The sequence below is a fragment of the Nerophis ophidion genome, linkage group LG23 (genome assembly GCF_033978795.1).
Source record: "Nerophis ophidion isolate RoL-2023_Sa linkage group LG23, RoL_Noph_v1.0, whole genome shotgun sequence".
Taxonomy (NCBI): Eukaryota; Metazoa; Chordata; class Actinopteri; order Syngnathiformes; family Syngnathidae; genus Nerophis; species Nerophis ophidion.
In genome coordinates this window covers 14,997,144-15,017,558 of record NC_084633.1, presented here as the reverse complement: position 1 = coordinate 15,017,558, position 20,415 = coordinate 14,997,144, and the positions used below count along the sequence as shown (strand labels likewise).

The 20,415-nt window shown below is 40.3% G+C and overlaps 1 protein-coding gene across 1 annotated transcript; it reads left to right on the top strand.

Annotated features, from left to right (window-relative positions):
* The first annotated feature begins 1,836 nt into the window (after positions 1–1,836).
* On the top strand, positions 1,837–19,710 carry LOC133541228 (G-protein coupled receptor family C group 5 member C-like). Its single transcript, XM_061884457.1, has 4 exons — positions 1,837–2,216; positions 13,437–14,443; positions 19,204–19,307; positions 19,379–19,710. The coding sequence occupies exons 2-4, from the start codon at positions 13,465–13,467 to the stop codon at positions 19,472–19,474; spliced, it is 1,179 nt and encodes a 392-aa protein (XP_061740441.1). The 5' UTR covers positions 1,837–2,216; positions 13,437–13,464; the 3' UTR covers positions 19,475–19,710.
* The last annotated feature ends 705 nt before the right edge of the window (positions 19,711–20,415 follow it).

Genomic DNA, 20,415 nt, shown 5'->3' with positions numbered 1-20,415 from the left:
GAAGCCGGCGGCGTTTCTGGATGTTGTTGATAAATGGCTTTCGCTTTGCATAGTACACATTTAGCGACAAACTGTATTTAGTGAAAGTGGTGTTCTCAAGTTTTCCTGAGCCCATGTGGTGATATCTTTTAGAGATTGATGTCGGTTTTTGACACAGTGCCATCTGAGGGATCGAAGGTCACGGTCATTCAATGTTGGTTTCCGGCCATGCCGCTTACGTGGAGTGATTTCTCCAGATTTTCTGAACCTTTTGATGATATTATGGACCGTTGATGTTGAAAACCCCTAAATTTCTTGCAATTGCACTTTGAGAAATGTTGTTCTCAAACTTTTTGAGTATTTGCTCACGCAGTTGTGGACAAAGGGGTGTACCTCGCCCCATCCTTTCTTGTGAAAGACTGAGCATTTTTTGAGAAGCTCTTTTTATACCCAATCATGGCACCCACCTGTCCCCAATTAGCCTGCACACCTGTGTGATGTTCTAAATAAGTGTTTGATGAGCATTCCTCAACTTTATCAGTATATATTGCCACCTGTCACAACTTCTTTGTCATGTGTTACTGGCAGCAAATTCTAAAGTTAATGATTATTTGCGAAAGAAATCAGTTTGAACATCAAATATGTTGTCTTTGTAGCATATTCAACTAAATATGGGTTGAAAATTATTTGCAAATCATTGTATTCCGTTTATATTTACATCTAACACAATTTCCCAACTCATATGGAAACGGGGTTTGTACACACACACGCACACACACACACACACACACACACACATATATATATATATATACACACATATATACACACACATATATATATATATATATATATATATATATATATATATATATATATATATATATATATATATATATATATATATATATAATATAAATCATAGGATTGTTCCATCTAGTTCTAAAATGTAATTAAAACACACAAATATAAAAATGTTATATATTTATTTTCTTTGGTTGAAACTGAATTAATTGATTAAGACAACAAAAAATATATTATATTGTGTTGCTATAACATTTTATCATCATCAGAACCTGAGATCCATAACATCAGTCATCAGTTTTCCTTTTCATAAAGATCCCGTCTTCAAATATGGATTGTATTTGTTTGTATGCAATAATGCATGTTGTTGTTTTTTCCTGTGCATCACTTCGGAAAAAGTGCTATAAATGTTACTTACTTACGTAAAGACATTTTAGAACATGTTTCAGTGTTATTGGATGTACAAATATTTAAATATATATATATATATATATATATATATATATATATATATAGTAAATGGCCTTCAACAGATCAAAAATACACTATTTATTTAGTTGTATAATTGTGTTTGCATGCATTTGGCCACTAGGTGGCACTCTCAATTAAGTGTACATGCTGAACAGCTTTTTAGTGTATCAATAATGGATATTTACAACAATATTTAACCTACAGAGTTGTTTTGACTAATTACTTCCTGTTGTATTCCAAAACCAAATGGTTAGATCACTCTGATTGGATCATATTGTCGATAGTTGGTTATTCAGCCATAGCTTTAATTAAATGTAAATAATTTAATTTAATTAAAACAAATATATGCATGGTTTACATTTTGAAGAAAATACAGTATTTAATGATGTTATCCACTACTCACAAGTGATTGAGTCATTAACCTGATGGACATCATGCAATCTAAAGAGGTCTCATCACAAGAAGTGATCTCATCAGGCTAATAATGAAAGGACATTAATCAGCATTAGTCTGCATGACAACAGTATGTTCTGACCCAATTGGAGGGGTCCGACTCATCTGGAAACAAACCACTCCAGAGGCAGAGAGTGGCCTCTTTGTTTGGAGCTAAAGTGCCGGCTGGAACAAATAAGTAGGCTGACTCCTAATCTTGCAGAATATGCAAATCTGCAGCCACACAGGAGAGGTTAGATGCTAACAAGAGGGTGGTAGTGTTGGTGCCGGGAGGTTCATTTGGATGTCTCCAGCTGACGGAGCATGACCTGACTGGGGACGAATATAGAGGACATAATGGGGGACGGAGTGGGTGGATTGGTGCATGACTCCACCGGGAGAACACAGTCAGTGAGCAGGAAACTGGTCGGAGAATCTGTCTGAGCAGCCTGTGACTTACAATAATAATAATAATAACCAAATATTTGGGCCAAAAGGTCTCCTTTGTTCACCTGTTGGACCTGCGACAGGTAGGATGCCATAATGTTGTTTTATTGCTATGCTTGGGAGATACATTCAATAAAATAAGATATAAGATATTCTGGACGATCTCATGTTATATTAATAAAGATTTAGAAATAATGTATTCCCCTTATACTTACACTATATTGTTGTGTAAAAAGATACTAAGTCTAGGTCTGAATTGAATGAAACCATCCTTATACTGTACATTATATATAACCCAAACTGTGACTCGAGTTCCAACTCAGTCCATTTTAAAGGTAAAAGTCATAATTTTGATCGTCTATAAAGACATACTGCATACATGAATATGTACATTATGTATCCATGTTAAGCCAATGCATAATATATTTTTGTAGGTTTTGGTCCCTATGAAGAACTAAGTTTGTAAATTGGGTTTTTGGCTTTGACCACTCAGTTAAGTCATTACCTTGTTTCCACAATATCTTTATTAAAAGTGGCAAAAAAACCTTAGTTGTATCGATCATATACTGTGTATTTGTCAGCATTACTCCTGCACTTATTTATACAATGTATTATTCAAGGCCGAAGGAAATGAGATTTTCTTATTTAAACGGGGATAGCAGCTATGTGTCATACTTGATCATTTCGCGATATTGCCATATTTTTGCTGAAAGGATTTAGTAGAGAACATCGATGATAAAGTTTGCAACTTTTGGTCGCTAATGAAAAAGCCTTGCCTTTACCGGAAGTAGCAGACGATGTGCGCGTGACGTCACGGGTTGTGGAGCTTCTCACATCTGAACATTGTTTTCAATCATAGCCAGCAGTAGCTAGAGCTATTCGGACCGAGAAAACGACAATTTCCCCATTTATTTGAGCGAGGATGAAAGATTTGTGGATGAGGACGTTTAGCGTGAAGTACTAGAAAAAGAAAAAAGAAAAGGCGACAGCTCGAGGCGGCGTTTCAGATGTAATTAGACACATTTACTAGGATAATTCTGGAAGATCCCTAATCTGCTTGATTTTTTAATAGTGTTTTAGTGAGATTGTAAAGTCATACCGGAAAGTCGGATGGCTGCGGTGAACGCCAGTGTCTCTCAGAAAAGCCGAGGAGCCAAGATCACAGCTGCCTTTTTCAAAGTTTATTTATATAGCCCCAAATCACAAATGTCTCAAAGGACTGCACAAATCATTACGATTACAACATCCTCGGAAGAACCCACAAAAGGGCAAGGAAAACTCACACCCAATGGGCAGAGAGAATTCACATCCAGTGGGACGCCAGTGACAATGCTGACTATGAGAAACCTTGGAGAGGACCTCAGATGTGGGCAACCCCCCCTCTCTAGGGGACCGAAAGCAATGGATGTCGAGCGGGTCTAACATGATACTGTGAAAGTTCAATCCATAGTGGCTCCAACACAGCCGCGAGAGTTAAGTTCAAGCGGATCCAAGACAGCAGCGAGAGTCCCGTCCACAGGAAACCATCTCAAGCGGATCAGCAGCGTAGAGATGTCCCCAACCGATACAGGCGAGCGGTCCATCCTGGGTCCCGACGAGCGGTCCATCCTGGGTCTCGACTCTGGACAGCCAGTACTTCATCCATGGTCATCGGACCGGACCCCCTCCACAAGGGAGGGGGGGACATAGGAGAAAGAAAAGAAGCGGCAGATCAACTGGTCTAAAAAGGAGGTCTATTTAAAGGCTAGAGTATACAGATGAGTTTTAAGGTGAGACTTAAATGCTTCTACTGAGGTAGCATCTCGAACTGTTACCGGGAGGGCATTCCAGAGTACTGGAGCCCGAACGGAAAACGCTCTATAGCCCGCAGACTTTTTTTGGGCTCTAGGAATCACTAATAAGCCGGAGTCTTTTGAATGCAGATTTCTTGCCGGGACATATGGTACAATACAATCGGCAAGATAGGATGGAGCTAGACCGTGTAGTATTTTATACGTAAGTAGTAAAACCTTAAAGTCACATCTTAAGTGCACAGGAAGCCAGCTGCAGGATGAGGTCCCATAATCCACCGAAGTCTCCGGTAAGAGCCGACTTTATATTACAATTTTCCCATCCAAAAACTTGCTGGTTGACCGCTCTGTGTTAAAGCTTCACAACAAACAAAGAAACACCGTCTGTGTTTCGGTTGCTAAAGACAGCTGCAATCCACCGCTTTCCACCAACAGCATTTTCTTTATAGTCTCCATTATTAATTGAAACAAATTGCAAAAGATTCAGCAACACAGATGTCCAAATTACTGTGTAATTATGCGATGAAAAGAGACTACTTTTAGCCGTGTGTGGTGCTGGGCTAATATGTCCGCTACAACCCGAGACGTCACGCGCACACGTCATCATACTCGACGTTTTCAACAGACATTCCGCGGGAAATTTAAAATTGTAATTTAGCAAACTAAATCGGCCGCATTGGCATGTGTTACAATGTTAATATTTCATCATTGATATATAAACTATCAGACTGCGTGGGCGGTAGTAGTGGGTTTCAGTAGGCCTTTAAATATAGGTGTTTTTTGATCATATAAAAAACCAGTGAAGTTGGCACATTGTGTAAACCGTAAATAAAAACAGAATACAATGATTTGCAAAACCTTTTCAACCAATATTCAATTAAATACACTGCAAAGACAAGATATATGGAAAAGGGGTAGGATTAAATAAGCTTTGCTTCTTCCTACTCCTTTTCGGACATGATGTATTGTGTATTGCGAAATGATGAATTTAACTGATGTATAATGTTGTATGAATGTCATGTTCGAAATAAACTAAGAAAAGAAAGAAAAGAATGTTCAAACAGAGAAACATATATTTTTTTGCAAATAATCATTAACTTAGAATTTAATTGCATTGCAAAAAAGTTGACACAGGGGCATTTTTACCACTGTGTTACATGGCCTTTCCTTTTAACAACACTCAGTAAACATTTGGGAACTGAGGAAAACAATTTTTGAAGGTTTTCATGTGAAATTATTTCCCATTCTTGCTTGATGTACAGCTTAAGTTGTTCAACAGTCCGGGGTCTCCGTTGTGGTGTTTTAGGCTTCATAATGCGCCACAAATTTTCAATGGGAGACAGGTCTGGACTACAGGGAGGCCAGGCTAGTAGCCACACTCTTTTACTATGAAGCCACGCTGTTGTAACACGTGGCTTGGCATTGTCTTGCTGAAATAAGCAGGGGCGTCCATGATAACGTTGTTTGGATGGCAATATATGTTGCTCCAACATCTGTATGTACCTTTCAGTATTAATGGTGCTATCGCGCCAAATTTCTTCCCCCCTACAAAAACCTTTCCCCCCCCATTTACTTCCGGGGTCATGTTTCCTTTTACGTCACACTTCGTCGCTGGAAGGATACTTCGCTGCTGGAATCGATTAACACGATAAAACAATTCTCTATTCCTTCTCATTTCCAAATATTGTTCTTTGTAGTTTTTTTTACTTAAGGATATAACTATTTTCATTGTTAAAACGTATTCATATTTTGTTTTGTGTTTTACCTCTCATAGCTTGCAAGCTAGCTAGATACTTTGGTTGTAGCTACCGCACAAATATTTTTACCAATTGACTAATAGATTTGTGGACTGGATTGTGTTAGCTTATCAATAAGCTAATCAAGAGTACATTTTCAGAAGGATTTTATTGTCCAAATCTCCTGAAAATGGTGGTGTCACTGAATGACACTCAGTGAATCGTGTTTGCTGACAATATCAACCTAAAACCCATCCGTCTGAAAGAAAAATTAACCCTGAAGTAGTGTTGACCCGTGGAAAACGAATCAAAAATCATTTACTTCTCCGTCCTGTACGGTAGTCAAATGTGCAATGAGTATTTGTTCACATATGCATTCCCAAAGTAACACAATTTATGGGAAACATGAGTGCTGACGTAAAAACAACGAATCAATCAATCAATCAATGTTTATTTATATAGCCCCAAATCACAAATGTCTCAAAGGACTGCACAAATCATTACGACTACAACATCCTCGGAAGAACCCACAAAAGGGCAAGGAAAACTCACACCCAGTGGGCAGGGAGAATTCACATCCAGTGGGACGCCAGTGACAATGCTGACTATGAGAAACCTTGGAGAGGACCTCAGATGTGGGCAACCCCCCCCCCCCCTCTAGGGGACCGAAAGCAATGGATGTCGAGCGGGTCTAACATGATACTGTGAAAGTTCAATCCATAGTGGCTCCAACACAGCCGCGAGAGTTCAGTTCAAGCGGATCCAAGACAGCAGCGAGAGTCCCGTCCACAGGAAACCATCTCAAGCGGATCAGCAGCGTAGAGATGTCCCCAACCGATACAGGCGAGCGGTCCATCCTGGGTCCCGACGAGCGGTCCATCCTGGGTCTCGACACTGGACAGCCAGTACTTCATCCATGGTCATCGGACCGGACCCCCTCCACAAGGGAGGGGGGGACATAGGAGAAAGAAAAGAAGCGGCAGATCAACTGGTCTAAAAGGAGGTCTATTTAAAGGCTAGAGTATACAGATGAGTTTTAAGGTGAGACTTAAATGCTTCTACTGAGGTAGCATCTCGAACTGTTACCGGGAGGGCATTCCAGAGTACTGGAGCCCGAACGGAAAACGCTCTATAGCCCGCAGACTTTTTTTGGGCTCTAGGAATCACTAATAAGCCGGAGTCTTTTGAACGCAGATTTCTTGCCGGGACATATGGTACAATACAATCGGCAAGATAGGCTGGAGCTAGACCGTGTAGTATTTTATACGTAAGTAGTAAAACCTTAAAGTCACATATTAAGTGCACAGGAAGCCAGTGCAGGTGAGCCAGTACAGGTGCAATATGATCAAACTTTCTTGTTCTTGAATGAAACTAAAAAAATGTAAGTTCACATAAATGTCATTTTAATTTAGTTCACTTACACAGAGAACAAAAAAAAAAATTGAATAGCACCGTTATTCATTTCCGCATATGTCCACGAGTCAAATGTGCATTCAGTCAGGAATATCCTCAAGTTAATTTGTCCGATTAATACAGACGTTTTTTTAACGCCATATTATAAAAATATAACGCTATATAATAAAAATATAACGCTATATAATAAAAATATAATGCTATATTATAAAAATACAGACGTTTTGTTAACGCTATATTATAAAAAATGACATAGGCAACACTAAATTGGCCCTAGTGTGTGAATGTGAGTGTGAATGTTGTCTGTCTATCTGTGTTGGCCCTGCGATGAGGTGGCGACTTGTCCAGGGTGTACCCTGCCTTCCGCCCGATTGTAGCTGAGATAGGCGCCAGCGCCCCCCGCCACCCCGAAAGAGAATAAGCGGTAGAAAGAGGATGGATGGATAAAAAAATACAATTTACAAACACAAGCTATGGGATGACGTAAGAGGAAACGTCACCCCGGAAGTAAATGGGGGAGGAAATTTGGCGTGACAGCGCCTTCACAGATGTGTAATTAGCCATGCCTTGGTTTCGTTAAAAAAAAATAGTGCGGGTACTTTCCTGGCCCGCATGCAGTCCAGACCTGTCTCCCATCGAAAATGTGTGGCGCATTATGAACCGTAAAACACGACAGCGGAGACACCGGACTGTTGAATGACTGATCATCTACATAAAACAAGAATGGGAAAGAATTCCACTTTCAAAGCTTCAACAATTAGTTTCCTCAGTTCCCAAACGTTTATTGAGTGTTGTTAAAAGAAATGGTGATGTAACACAGTTGTGAACATGCCCTTTCCCAACTACTTTGGCACGTGTTGCAGCCATGAAATTCTAATTATTATTTGCAAAAAAAAAAAAAAAGGTTTATGAGTTTGAACTTCAAATATCTTGTCTTTGTAGTGCATTCAACGGGTTGAAAAGCATTTGCAAATCATTGTCTTCCGTTTGTATATTTACATCTAACATAATTTCCCAACTCATATGGAAACGGGGTTTGTAATTTGCGTATTTGGCTTTGACCACTCAGGTACGTCATTATCTTATTTCCCCAATATCTTTATTAAAAGTGGCAAAAAAACGTAGTTTTAATCGATCATATACTGTGTATTTGTCAGCATTACTCCTGTACCTATTTATACAATGCATTATTCAATATACTGTAGGTGTTTTTGATGATATATCTTGTGGTTCTAAACACTGCAAAATGCTTTATTTATTCTCTTTTTACTGAATAATCTACAACAGGGGTGCCCATTACGTCGATCGCGAGCTACCAGTCGACCGCGGGGGGTGTGTCAGTCGATCTCCAGCCAGGCTTTTAAAAAAAATAGACCTAAAAATTAGTGATCATCAATCTTCACCAAGACGTCACTTAAATGACATTCACGGTACCGGAGGGTCTTGTGAGATGACGCTGGCTGCTGCAAGATCATTATTATGAAAATATGACCGAGAGGAAGGCGAGAAACACTTTTTATTTCAACAGACTCTCGCGCCGTACCTTCCGTCAAAACTCTAAAGGCCGACTGCACATTTCCTATCTTCACAATAAAAGCCCTGCTTCATGCTGCCTGCGCTAACTAAATACAGAGTCTCGGAAAACTGGCGTGCACAAGCGATCCCTCAGAAAGCTGGCGTGCACATCACTTGTGCACGCCAGCTTTCCGAGACTCTTATTTTGTTAGCGCAGGCAGCATGAAGCAGGGCTTTTATTGTGAAGATAGGAAATGTGCAGTCGGCCTTTAGAGTTTTGACGGAAGGGACGGCGCGAAAGTCTGTTGAAATAAAAAGTGTTTCTCTCCTTCCTCTCTGTCATTTTTTCATAATAATGAACTGGCAGCAGCCAGCGTCATCTCACAAGACCCTCGGGTGCCGTGAATGTCAATCAAGCAAGCTACGGAATTTGCCGCCAATGTTTTTCTTGTAAAGTGTATGGAAGCTGGATGAATTAGATGCCAAAAACCAACCACTTTCATGTGGTATTGTACAGAAAGGACAACTTTTTTTCTCCTCCATTTGAAAATGTGGGCGTTATCATCATTACTGTCTGATTCCAATCAATGCAAGTCATCAGAATCGGGTAATACACCAACTTATATTCTTGTCTTTGTGAAAGAAAGACATCTATATGTGTTACACATGCTTGTATTATCATTAAACACATTTAACTTGTTTACAAAAATGTCTCTTTCATAAATAAATAAATATATATGATATATATAAATTAGGTAGATCCCCTCGAGTTGGTCAATTGAAAAGTAGCTCGCCTGCAGAAAAAGTGTGGGCACCCCTGATCTACAAACTCTAAATTGGGGTGGCATAGCTCGGTTGGTAGAGTGGCCGTGCCAGCAATTTGAGGGTTGCAGGTTCGATTCCCGCTTCCGTCCTCCTAGTCACTGCCGTTATATCCTTGGGCAAGGCACTTTACCCACCTGCACCCAGTGCCACCCACACTGGTTTGAATGTAACTTAGATATTGGGTTTCACTATGTAAAGCGCTTTGAGTCACTAGAGAAAAGCGCTATATAAATATAATTCACTTCACAAATGTAAACGGGATGGACTTCAATGTAACTTTGTTGAGCATTTATTCAAAATACACGAACCTAGGCCAGATCACCTTTGTAGGGTGAGAGTTAACGACCAACAGCTGCTTTAGTCTAATCATTACATTCTTTAAAAGTATTTTGAGCCAAGCTCAAGGAGGCGCCCTGCGTACACCTTAACTAGTAAATGTAGTTAAGCTCAGCGTGCTCTATAAAAAAAAGCCTTTGCACTCCAAGAAGAGACAAAAACATCCAAAAAGTAACAGTTCGAGATGCTACCTCAGTAGAGGCATTTAAGTCTCACCTTAAAACTCATTTGTATACTCTAGCCTTTAAATAGACTCCCTTTGTAGACCAGTTGATCTGCCGTTTCTTTTCTTTTTCTTCTATGTCCCACTCTCCTTTGTGGAGGGGGTTCGGTCCGATCCGGTGGCCATGTACTGCTTGCCTGTGTATCGGCTGGGGACATCTCTGCGCTGCTGATCCGCCTCCGCTTGGGATGGTTTCCTGCTGGCTCCGCTGTGAACGGGACTCTCGCTGCTGTGTTGGATCCTCTTTGGACTGGACTCTCGCGACTGTGTTGGATCCATTATGGATCGAACTTTCACAGTATTATGTTAGACCCACTCGACATCCATTGCTTTCCTCCTCTCCAAGGTTCTCATAGTCATTATTGTCACCGACGTCCCACTGGGTGTGAGTTTTCCTTGCCCTTATGTGGGCCTACCGAAGATGTCGTAGTGGTTTGTGCAGCCCTTTGAGACACTAGTGATTTAGGGCTATATAAGTAAACATTGATTGATTGATTGATTGATTAGTTATGGCCCGGGTCAGCAACTCGTGGCTCTCGAGTGGCTCCCTGGAGCATTTTTAAAAAAATGTATTGAATCTGGGGACGAGGTGGCACAGTTGGTAGAGTGGCCGTGCAGGCAACCAGAGGATTCTACCACCCTACTCACATCCGTTGTGTTCTTGAGCAAGACACTTCACCCTTGCTCCTGATGGGTCGTGGTTAGGGCCTTGCATGGCAGCTCCCGCCATCAGTGTGTGATTGTGGGAAATAGTGTCAAAGCGCTTTGAGTACCTTGAAGGTAGAAAAGAGCTATACAAGTATAATCCACTTACCATTGAAAATTGAAAAAGATGGGGGAAAAAATGTTTTTTTGTTTGTGGACAAACATGACACAAACCTTCCCAATTCTTAGAAAGCCCACTGTTTAATATGTTTGTGTGTATGCTTCACTGATGAGACTATTTGGTGAACATCGTTTTGTCCTACTAATTTCGGTGGTTCTTGAACTCACCATAGTGTGGACTGTGACGCAACAGTTTGTTTACATGTAAAATCTTCCCCTCCTTTGCCTCATTTTGTCCACCAAATGTTTCATGCTGTGCGTGAATGCATGAAGGTGCGCTTTGTTGATGTTATTGACTTGTTGGAGTCCCAATCAGGAATATTTGGTCAGTGCATGACTGCAAGCTAATCAATGCTAACATGTTATTTAGGCCAGCTGTATGTACATATTGCATCATTATGCCTAATTTGATATCCTTTACTTTTATCCTCGTTGTATATAATTTATATTTGCATGTCTCATGACACATTATCTATATGTAATATTGGCTGCATTTAAGATAGTTGCACGCCATGTCGTTCCAGACCACAGCAAACATTACCTTGCTTGCCAAAAATTGCAATAAATCTATTAAAAGAAGACAGCCTGCCATTTCCTTTATCTTGGACACACACGTCTATACCGTTGGTCTTAAAAAAATTGTCCTTTCCAGGAGTTGTCTCACCTTCTGAGTAGCCTCTAATTTACGAATGGTTACTAATGTTGTAAAAATGCGTAGAATAAATATAAAATTTCAACATTTCTGTCAATGAAGATTTGCGACACAGTCATTTTGATAGTTAAGTTAAAGTCACACACACACAGTAGGTGTGGTGAAATTTGTCCTCTGCATTTTACCCATCCCCCCGATCTACCCCTGGGAAGTGCTGTGCCGAGCCTGGGAATCATTTTTGGTGATTTAACCCCCAATTCCAACCCTTGATGCTGAGTGCCAAGTAGGGAAGCAATGGGTCCCATTTTTTTTATAGTCTTTGGTATGATTTGGCCGGGGTTTGAACTCCCAACCTACCGATCTCAGGGCGGACACTCTAACCCAGGCGTCACCAACGCGGCACCAGGTAGCCCGTAAGGACAGATGAGTCGCCCGCTGGCCTGTTCTACCAAGAATTGATTAACGTGGACCCCGACTTAAACAAGTTGAAAAACTTATTCGGGTGTTACCATTTAGTGGTCAATTGTACGGAATATGTACTGAACTGTGCAATATACTAATAAAAGTATCAATCAATCAATCAATCAATCAATCAATCAATCTAAAAATAGCTCAAATAGCAGCACTTACCAGTGAGCTGCCTCTATTTTTTTTTATTTTATTTATTTACTAGCACGCTGGTCTCGCTTTGCTCGACATTTTAAATTCTAAGAGAGACAAAACTCAAATAGAATTTGAAAATCCAAGAAAATATTTTGAAGACTCGGTCTTCACTTGTTTAAATAAATTCATTTTTTTTTTTTTACTTTGCTTCTTATTACTTTCAGAAAGACAATTTTAGAGAAAAAATACAACCTTAAAAATGATTTTAGGATTTTTAAACACATATATCTTTTAATCCTTTTAAATTCCTTCCTCTTCTTTCCTGACAATTTAAATCAGTGTTCAAGTATTATTATTTTTTTATTGTAAATAATAAATACATTTTAATTCTTCATTTTAGCTTCTGTTTTTTGACAAAGAATATTTGTGAAATATTTCTTAAAACTTATGATTAAAATTCAAAATACATTATTCTGGCAAATCTACAAAATCTTTACAATCAAATTTAAATCTTATTTCAAAATCTTTTGAATTGCTTTTAAAAATGTTGTTCTGGAAAATCTAGAAGAAATAATGATTTGTCTTTGTTAGAAATATAGCTTGGTCCAATTTGTTATATATTCTAACAAATGCAGATTGGATTTCAACCTATTTAAAACATGTTATAAAAAATTCTAAAATTTATCTTGATCTGGAAAAATTACTACTGATGTCCCATAAATTATTTTTTGTATTTTTTCAAAAAGATTCGAATTAGCTAGTTTTTCTTTTCTTTTTTTCGATTGAATTTTGAATTTGAAAGAGTCGAAATTGAAGATCTTTCAAAATGTAATTTTCATTTTTTTCCTGTTTTCTCCTCTTTTAAACCTTTCAATTAAGGTTTTTTTTTTATCATTCTCTACAAAAAAACCTTCCGTAAAAGGAAAAAAAATGTACGACGGAATGACAGACAGAAATACACATTTTTTATATATAGATATATATATATATAGATTTATTTATTAAAGGTAAATTGAGCAAATTGGGTATTTCTGGCAATTTCTTTAAGTGTGTATCAAACTGGTAGCCCTTCACATTAATCAGTACCCAAGAAGTAGCTCTTGGTTTCAAAAAGGTTGGCGACCCCTGCTCTAACCACTAGGCCACTGAGTAGGTTAGTTAGTTAAGTAGTAGGCTATTATAGCTAATATTGACACTTATGTCATGTGTTGCCTTCATTACTACACATATATACGGCTTTTCATTTTTCGCGGCTCCGGACAAATTAGTTTTATGTATTTTTGGTCCAATATGGCTCTTTCTACGTTTTGGGTTGCCGACCCCTGAGTTTTGGCAATTGTACACAAGTAGCACACATTAAATATCTATTCTGTTTGTGTTTGCAGCATATTGGAACGTACCTGAAAGGAAGCCATGGCTCGAACAAGTCCGCCCAAAGGATGCGGTTCCGGCATTGGTTCTATTTATTACAACCTGTGTGACCTGACCGTGGTGTGGGGGGTGGTGGTGGAGGCCCTCGCCGCCACCGGTGTGATGACCTCCTTTGTTCTCTTCGTCGTCCTCATGGCCTACCTGCCTTTTGTGACAGATAAGAAAAGGAAAGGTATGGTGGCCTTGCAGGCAGGCGTTCTGGTCTTCACACTAGGACTCTTCGGTCTTACCTTTGCCTTTGTCGTGGGCCGCTACTCCGCCAGCTGTGCCGCACGCAGGTTCCTTTTCGGCGTTTTGTTCTCGGGATGCCTGGCCTGCCTGGTGATGCACGGGTTGTGGGTCGCCCTGCTGGAGCGCCGGGGACGGGGGCCCAGGAGTTGGATGATCTGCCTGGGAGCACTGAGCCTCTGGCTGGTGGAGGTCATCATCAACACAGAGTGGCTCCTCATCACTGTGTTGCGGAATCCACCGGGCGGTGATGCGGACGTCTCCGAGCCGTCTTGCAGCTTCGCCAACCAGGACTTTGTCATGGCGCTGATCTACGTGATGGTCCTGCTGGTCGCCACCGCGCTGATGGCCGTGCCCTCGTTGACGCACAAGCACAAGCAGTGGCGCCAGGACGCAGCTTTCCTCCTGGCGTCAAGCCTCGTCACCGTCGCCATTTGGGTAGCTTGGATCGTCATGTACGTCCACGCGAACAAAGTGCTGGGGGACGCCAGCTGGGATGATCCCACACTGGCTGTGGCTGTGGTGTCCAATGCCTGGGTGTTCTTGCTCTTGTACGCCATCCCGGAAATCTGCTTACTGACCCAGGGGGACCTGGACCAGGAGCCCCCACTCGACGAAGACCACAGCTTCCCGGTCAGAAGCTTAGTGTACGACATTCACAAGGAGCCAGAGCCGCCACACCAGACTGTGTACATGGAGAATAAAGCCTTCACTATGGAGGAGCCGCCATCAGGTAGGATGACAAACAGTATCTCAAAATATAAAACCAATGAAGTTGGCACGGTGTGTAATTTGGAAATAAAAACAGAATACAATGATTTGCAAATCCTTTTCAACTTATATTCAATTGAATAGACTGCAAAGAAAAGATAATTCATGTTCCAACTGAGAATCTTATTTTTTTTTGGCAAATAATTTGTTGGCCCTGGGGCATTTTTACCACTGTGTTACATGGCCTTTCCTTTTAACTACACTCAGTAAACGTTTGGGAACTGAGGAGGCACATTTTTGAAGGTTTTCAGGTGGAATTCTTTCCCATTCTTGCTTGATGTACAGCTTAAGTTGTTCAACAGTCCGGGGTTTCCGTTGTGGTATTTCAGGCTTCATATGGGAGACAGGTCTGGACTACCAGCAGGCAAGTCTAGTACCTGCACTCTTTTACCGCAAAGCCACGCTGTTGTAACACGTGCAGGATGCCGCTCTGCGTTGTCTTGCTGAAATAAGCAGGGGCGTCCATGACAATGTTGCTTGGATGGCAACTTATGTTCCTCCAAAACCTGTATGTACCTTTCAGCATCAATGGTGCCTTCACAGATGTGTAAGTTACCCATGCCTTGGACACTAATACACCACCATACATCACAGATGCTGGCTTTTGAACACTGCGCCTATAACAATCCAGGTGGTTATTTTCCTCTCTGGTTCGGAGGACACAATGGCCACAGTTTCCAAAAACAATTTGAAATGTGGACTCGTCAGACCACAGCACACTTTTACACTTTGCATCAGTCCATCTTAGATAAGCTCGGGCCAAGCGAAGTTTCTGGGTGTTGTTGATAAATGGCTTTCGGTTTGCATAGTACAGTTTTAACTTGCACTTACAGATGTAGAAACAAACTACAGTTACTGACAGTGGTTTTCTGAAATGTTCCGAACCCCATGTGGTTTGATTGATTGATTGAAACTTGTATTAGTAAATTGCACAGTTCAGTACATATTCCATACAATTGACCACTAAATGGTAACACCAGAATACGTTTTTCAACTTGTTTAAGTCGGGGTCCATGTTAATCAATTCATGGTGATATCCTTTACACACTGATGTCGGTTTCTGATGCAGTACCGCCTGAGGGATCGAAGGTCAAAACTTAACCGCTTAAGTGCAGTGATTTCTCCAAATTTTCTGAACCTTTTGATTATATTACAGACCTTAAATCAGGGGTAGGGAACCTATGGCTCTAAAGCCAGATGTGGCTCTTTTGATGACTGCATCTGGCTCTCAGATAAATCTGACCTGACATTGCTTAACACGATAAGTCATGAATAATTCCGCTGGTAATTACAGTGTTAAAAATAACCTTCCATTTTCTGTCGCACCTGTTCAAGATGTGGCATTAATGGTAAGAAGTAGTATATCTATTGTTAACTTTAGAATAACATTGTTATTAAAAAGAAGAAGAGACTTATTATACTCTAAAAATGTTGCTCTTACTTAAAAATGCACACATTTAGTTGTATTCAGTGTTATACACTTTGAAATATCTGGCTTCCGTGGCTCTCTCAGCCAAAAAGGTTCCCGACCCCTGCCTTAGATGGTGAAATCTATAAATTCCTTGCAATAGCTCATTGAGAAATGTTCTTAAACAATTTGCTCACGCATTTCTTGACAAAGTGGTGACATTCGCCCCATCCTTGTTTGTGAATGACTGAGCATTTCATGGAAGCTGATTTTACACCCAATCATGGCACCCACCTGTTCCCAATTAGCCTGTTCACCTGTGGGATATTCCAAATAAGTGTTTGATGAGCATTCTTAAACTTTCTCAGTCTTTTTTGCCACTTGTGCCAGCTTTTTTTAAAACATGTTGCAGGTAATACATTACAAATCAGCTAGTATTTGCAAAAAATAACGTTTTCCAGTTGGAACGTTAAGCATCTTGTCTTTGCAGTCCATTCAATTGAACAAATGTTTAAAAAGGATTTGCTAATCATTGCATTCTGTTTTTATTTACGATTTACACAACGTGACAACTTCACTGGTTATGGGGTTTATTCTACAGAAGAACAACCAGAAATAACTTTAGAGTAGGGAGTGTGCAGTTGGCATAAGCGTACAATTGTACTGTTGACTGAAAATCAGTCAATACACAGTCATTACAGTATAAATAGGCGGCAACGCACTCGAGTACAGCTCACAGTATTACGCAACAATTACCAAATTGTCAACATTTAGTGTGAGCGCCACTGTCCTAATGGTCACATATGGTGACACCTTTACATTTCATGAAACACATTACAATTACAGAGAACAAATTAACAAACGACACAACCATTTAAGGTCTGTGGACCTTACGGTTTGTCCATTTCTAATTCTTAAATGCAAATCAAAAAAACACATTCCGGGTCCATTTTTTCGATTTTCATTCCTAAAACAAATGTTGGACAACTATTTATTGACCCTTTTTTAAAAGGACAATATGACTCCTGCTAAACAAATATGTTACCGTTATGCTAAAATCATGCTAAACGCAAAAGGAAAAGCTAAACTAGTGCTTCCGGTTGGTCCGTGAACATTCCGTTCATTCTTTTTCCAATTCTGAAACGTGGATCAAAAAACAAAGTTAGGGACCGTTTTTCGATTTCTTTTTAAATTATATATGGCAGATTGGAAAAGAAACAAAAAAGGACTAATTTTCATTAAAATATTGCCTAAAAAATTTATTTTGTGCCGTTTTCCTTCTATGGATTTTTATTTTTCCAGGTAAACACAGAAATCCAATTAATCCAAAATTCCTATTTATTTGTGTGATGACAAATTGAACCGGAAGAAGTATTTTAGTCTGTGTACCTTCCGTCCATTCTATATCCAACTCTGAAATGCAAATCAAAAAACAAATTTCCGGGCCATTTTTTCTATTTTAATTTCTGAAACAAAATTCGGACAACTAGTCTATCTGTGTTGGCCCTGCGATGAGGTGGCGACTTGTCCAGGGTGTACCCCGCCTTCCGCCCGATTGTAGCTGAGATAGGCACCAGCGCCCCCCGCGACCCCGAAAGGGAATAAGCGGTAGAAAATGGATGGATGGATGGATATTTTATGAAATAAGGCTTCTGGCTCAATTTGTCATGACACAGATAACCACACATTTTTGCATTCTGGATAAACATAAATTGGATTTTTGTGTTTATCTGGAAAAAATTAATAGTGACGTTTTAAAAAAAGTGTACTTAAGTAGTTAAAAAAAATAGTATTTTGATTTGCATTGTAGAATTCGAAATCGAATAAATGTACACGGCTCAATTTGTCATCAAACAGATTTTTGTTTTTAATTGAACAATGTACATACAAGAACTTTACACTACTTTATATTAAAAATTGTAACAGCGGAGGATGAATGTCCCATGACAAGAAAATAGAGGAAAAAGAAGAAGCTTAACGACTCGCACAATTTTTCAGGACTTATTCAGACCCCAAATACAGATCAGCAGGTACCAGAAGGTAAGAAAAGTTTCTTTTGCATAATATTGCGAAACAAAACAGCAGGTAATATGCCTTACCTAATACACACACCGTAATATTACTCGTATGTTTAATGCGCAAACAGTCCTTCCATCGGTGAAGCTTCATAGCTTACCAAAGTCGTAATAAAACATTTTAATAGATTTTTGAGCGCCGTGTGTAATGTTCTATATTTTCAATGAAACATTGAAAATGTTGGTGTTTACTTGAGACATATTGCCATCCCGGTGGTACAGGGGTTAGTGCATGTTCCTTACAATACAAAGGTCCTGAGTAGTCGTGAATTCAATCCCGGGCTCGGTATCTTTCTGTGTAGAGTTTGCATGTTCTCCCCGTGACTGCGTGGGTTTCCCCCGGGTACTCCGGCTTCCTCCCACCTCCAAAGACATGCACCTGGGGATTGGCCCGATTGTAGCTGAGATAGGCGCCAGCGCCCCCCGCGACCCCAAAAGGGAATAAGCGGTAGCAAATAGATGGATGGATGGATGGCAACACTAAATGGGGCGGTTTAGCTCGGTTGGTAGAGCGGCCGTGCCAGCAACTTGAGGGTTGCAGGTTCGATTCCCGCTTCCGCCATCCTAGTCACTGCCGTTGTGTCCTTGGGCAAGACACTTTACCCACCTGCTCCCAGTGTCACCCACACTGGTTTGAATGTAACTTAGATATTGGGTTTCACTATGTAAAGCGCTTTGAGTCACTAGAGAAAAAGCGCTATATAAATATAATTCACTTCACTTCACTAAATTGGCCCTAGTGTGTGAATGTGAGTGTGAATGTTGTCTGTCTATCTGTGTTGGCCCTGTGACGAGGTGGCGACTTGTCCAGGGTGTACCCCGCCTTCCGCTCGAATGCAGCTGAGACAGGCTCCAGCACACCGCGACCCCAAAAGTGAAAAGCGGTAGAAAAATGGATGGATGGATATTGCCATCATAGCGCAGTCTACACTTATCTCTTATGTTTGACTGCCATCTACTGGTCACACTTATCATTACACAATGTACTAAATAAAATACTGTAGCTTCGAGGTGAGTAAGCTCAACCTAAACTTATTCCTTACATTAGGCGCACCGGGTTATAAGGCGCACTGTCGACATTTTGAGGAAAACAAATGATTTTAAGTCTGCCTTATAGTCCGGAAAATACGGTACACAATTTGATTACAACCCACAATGTGTCTGGCAAAAAATGATGACAATCGGCTGTATGACAAACATGAAGAGACCCTATTTCCAAGTGTCTACTGTCCTCCTTAGTGCCCACAAAGCCAGTGTCTCCATACGGCGCTTACAACGGACAGCTGCGAAGCTGCGTCTACCAGCCCACTGAAATCGCCCTGATTGCCAAGGGTCTGACCAAGGTGGGTGTTTTATTCCTAAAACAATCCAGCCTTCATTCTTTATTCAAATCAAACACCGTGTTCTCAAACAGATGGACCAGGACACGATGATGCGCCGTGCCTCTGCCGCCTCTCTGAACCCGTGCAGTGCAAGCAACAGCTCACTGCATCTCTCAGTGGGCTCCTAGCAACCATATCGCACGCAGACACGGTCAAAAGCACATTGTTGGTTTTCACTGGCTTATGTTCTGTCTTTGATGGATCACTCCACTTTGGTTCTATGTGGCTTTTTTTTGTGTGTGGGACGTTTGTTGTTGTTGCTGTGACGGACACACTGTATTTGAGCTATTATTCACACACAAGTTTGAATGGCAGTAAAGGCGGTAATAAATTTGGAGGAACTGGCCTTTTTTTGTTTGAATTATGTTGGTAATCTGATTCAAATAGGAAGCTGTGACAGGCACTAGAAAAGGACTGGGAAATTATTTTTGACTGGGGGGCTAAATTTAGAGAAAGAAATGCGTCTGAGGGCCGGTATATCTGATTTTAGGAACACTAATACAAAACCTCACAATAATGTCTGATTGAATGCTGAAAACATGAAAGACCGCCTTAAAAAAAATGAATGGCATTTTGTTTTTTTTACTGAATGAGACACCCAGAATAAACATGAAAATAACAATATTAACTATGAACGATAAAACACTTAATATTGACAACAATTTAGAAGGAGGTTCCGCTACCCTCCGTAGCAGAACCTCCAGGTTCGGGAACATTTTCTTCCCTCAGGCCATAAGATTCTTGAACATATTATAATAATCCCCTCAAAAAAGCCTTAACTCGCTGGAATACAAAGACAATATAACCTACATCCATAAACGTGGATGCATATGCAAAAGTGCAATGTATTTATCTGTACAATAATCTATTTATTTATATCTGCACCTTATTGACTACTGTAACGTATTATTTTCGGGTCTCCCCATGTCTAGCATTAAAAGATTACAGTTGGTACAAAATGCGGCTGCTAGACTTTTGACAAGAACAAGAAAGTTTGATCACATTACGCCTGTACTGGCTCACCTGCACTGGCTTCCTGTGCACTTAAGATGTGACTTTAAGGTTTTAC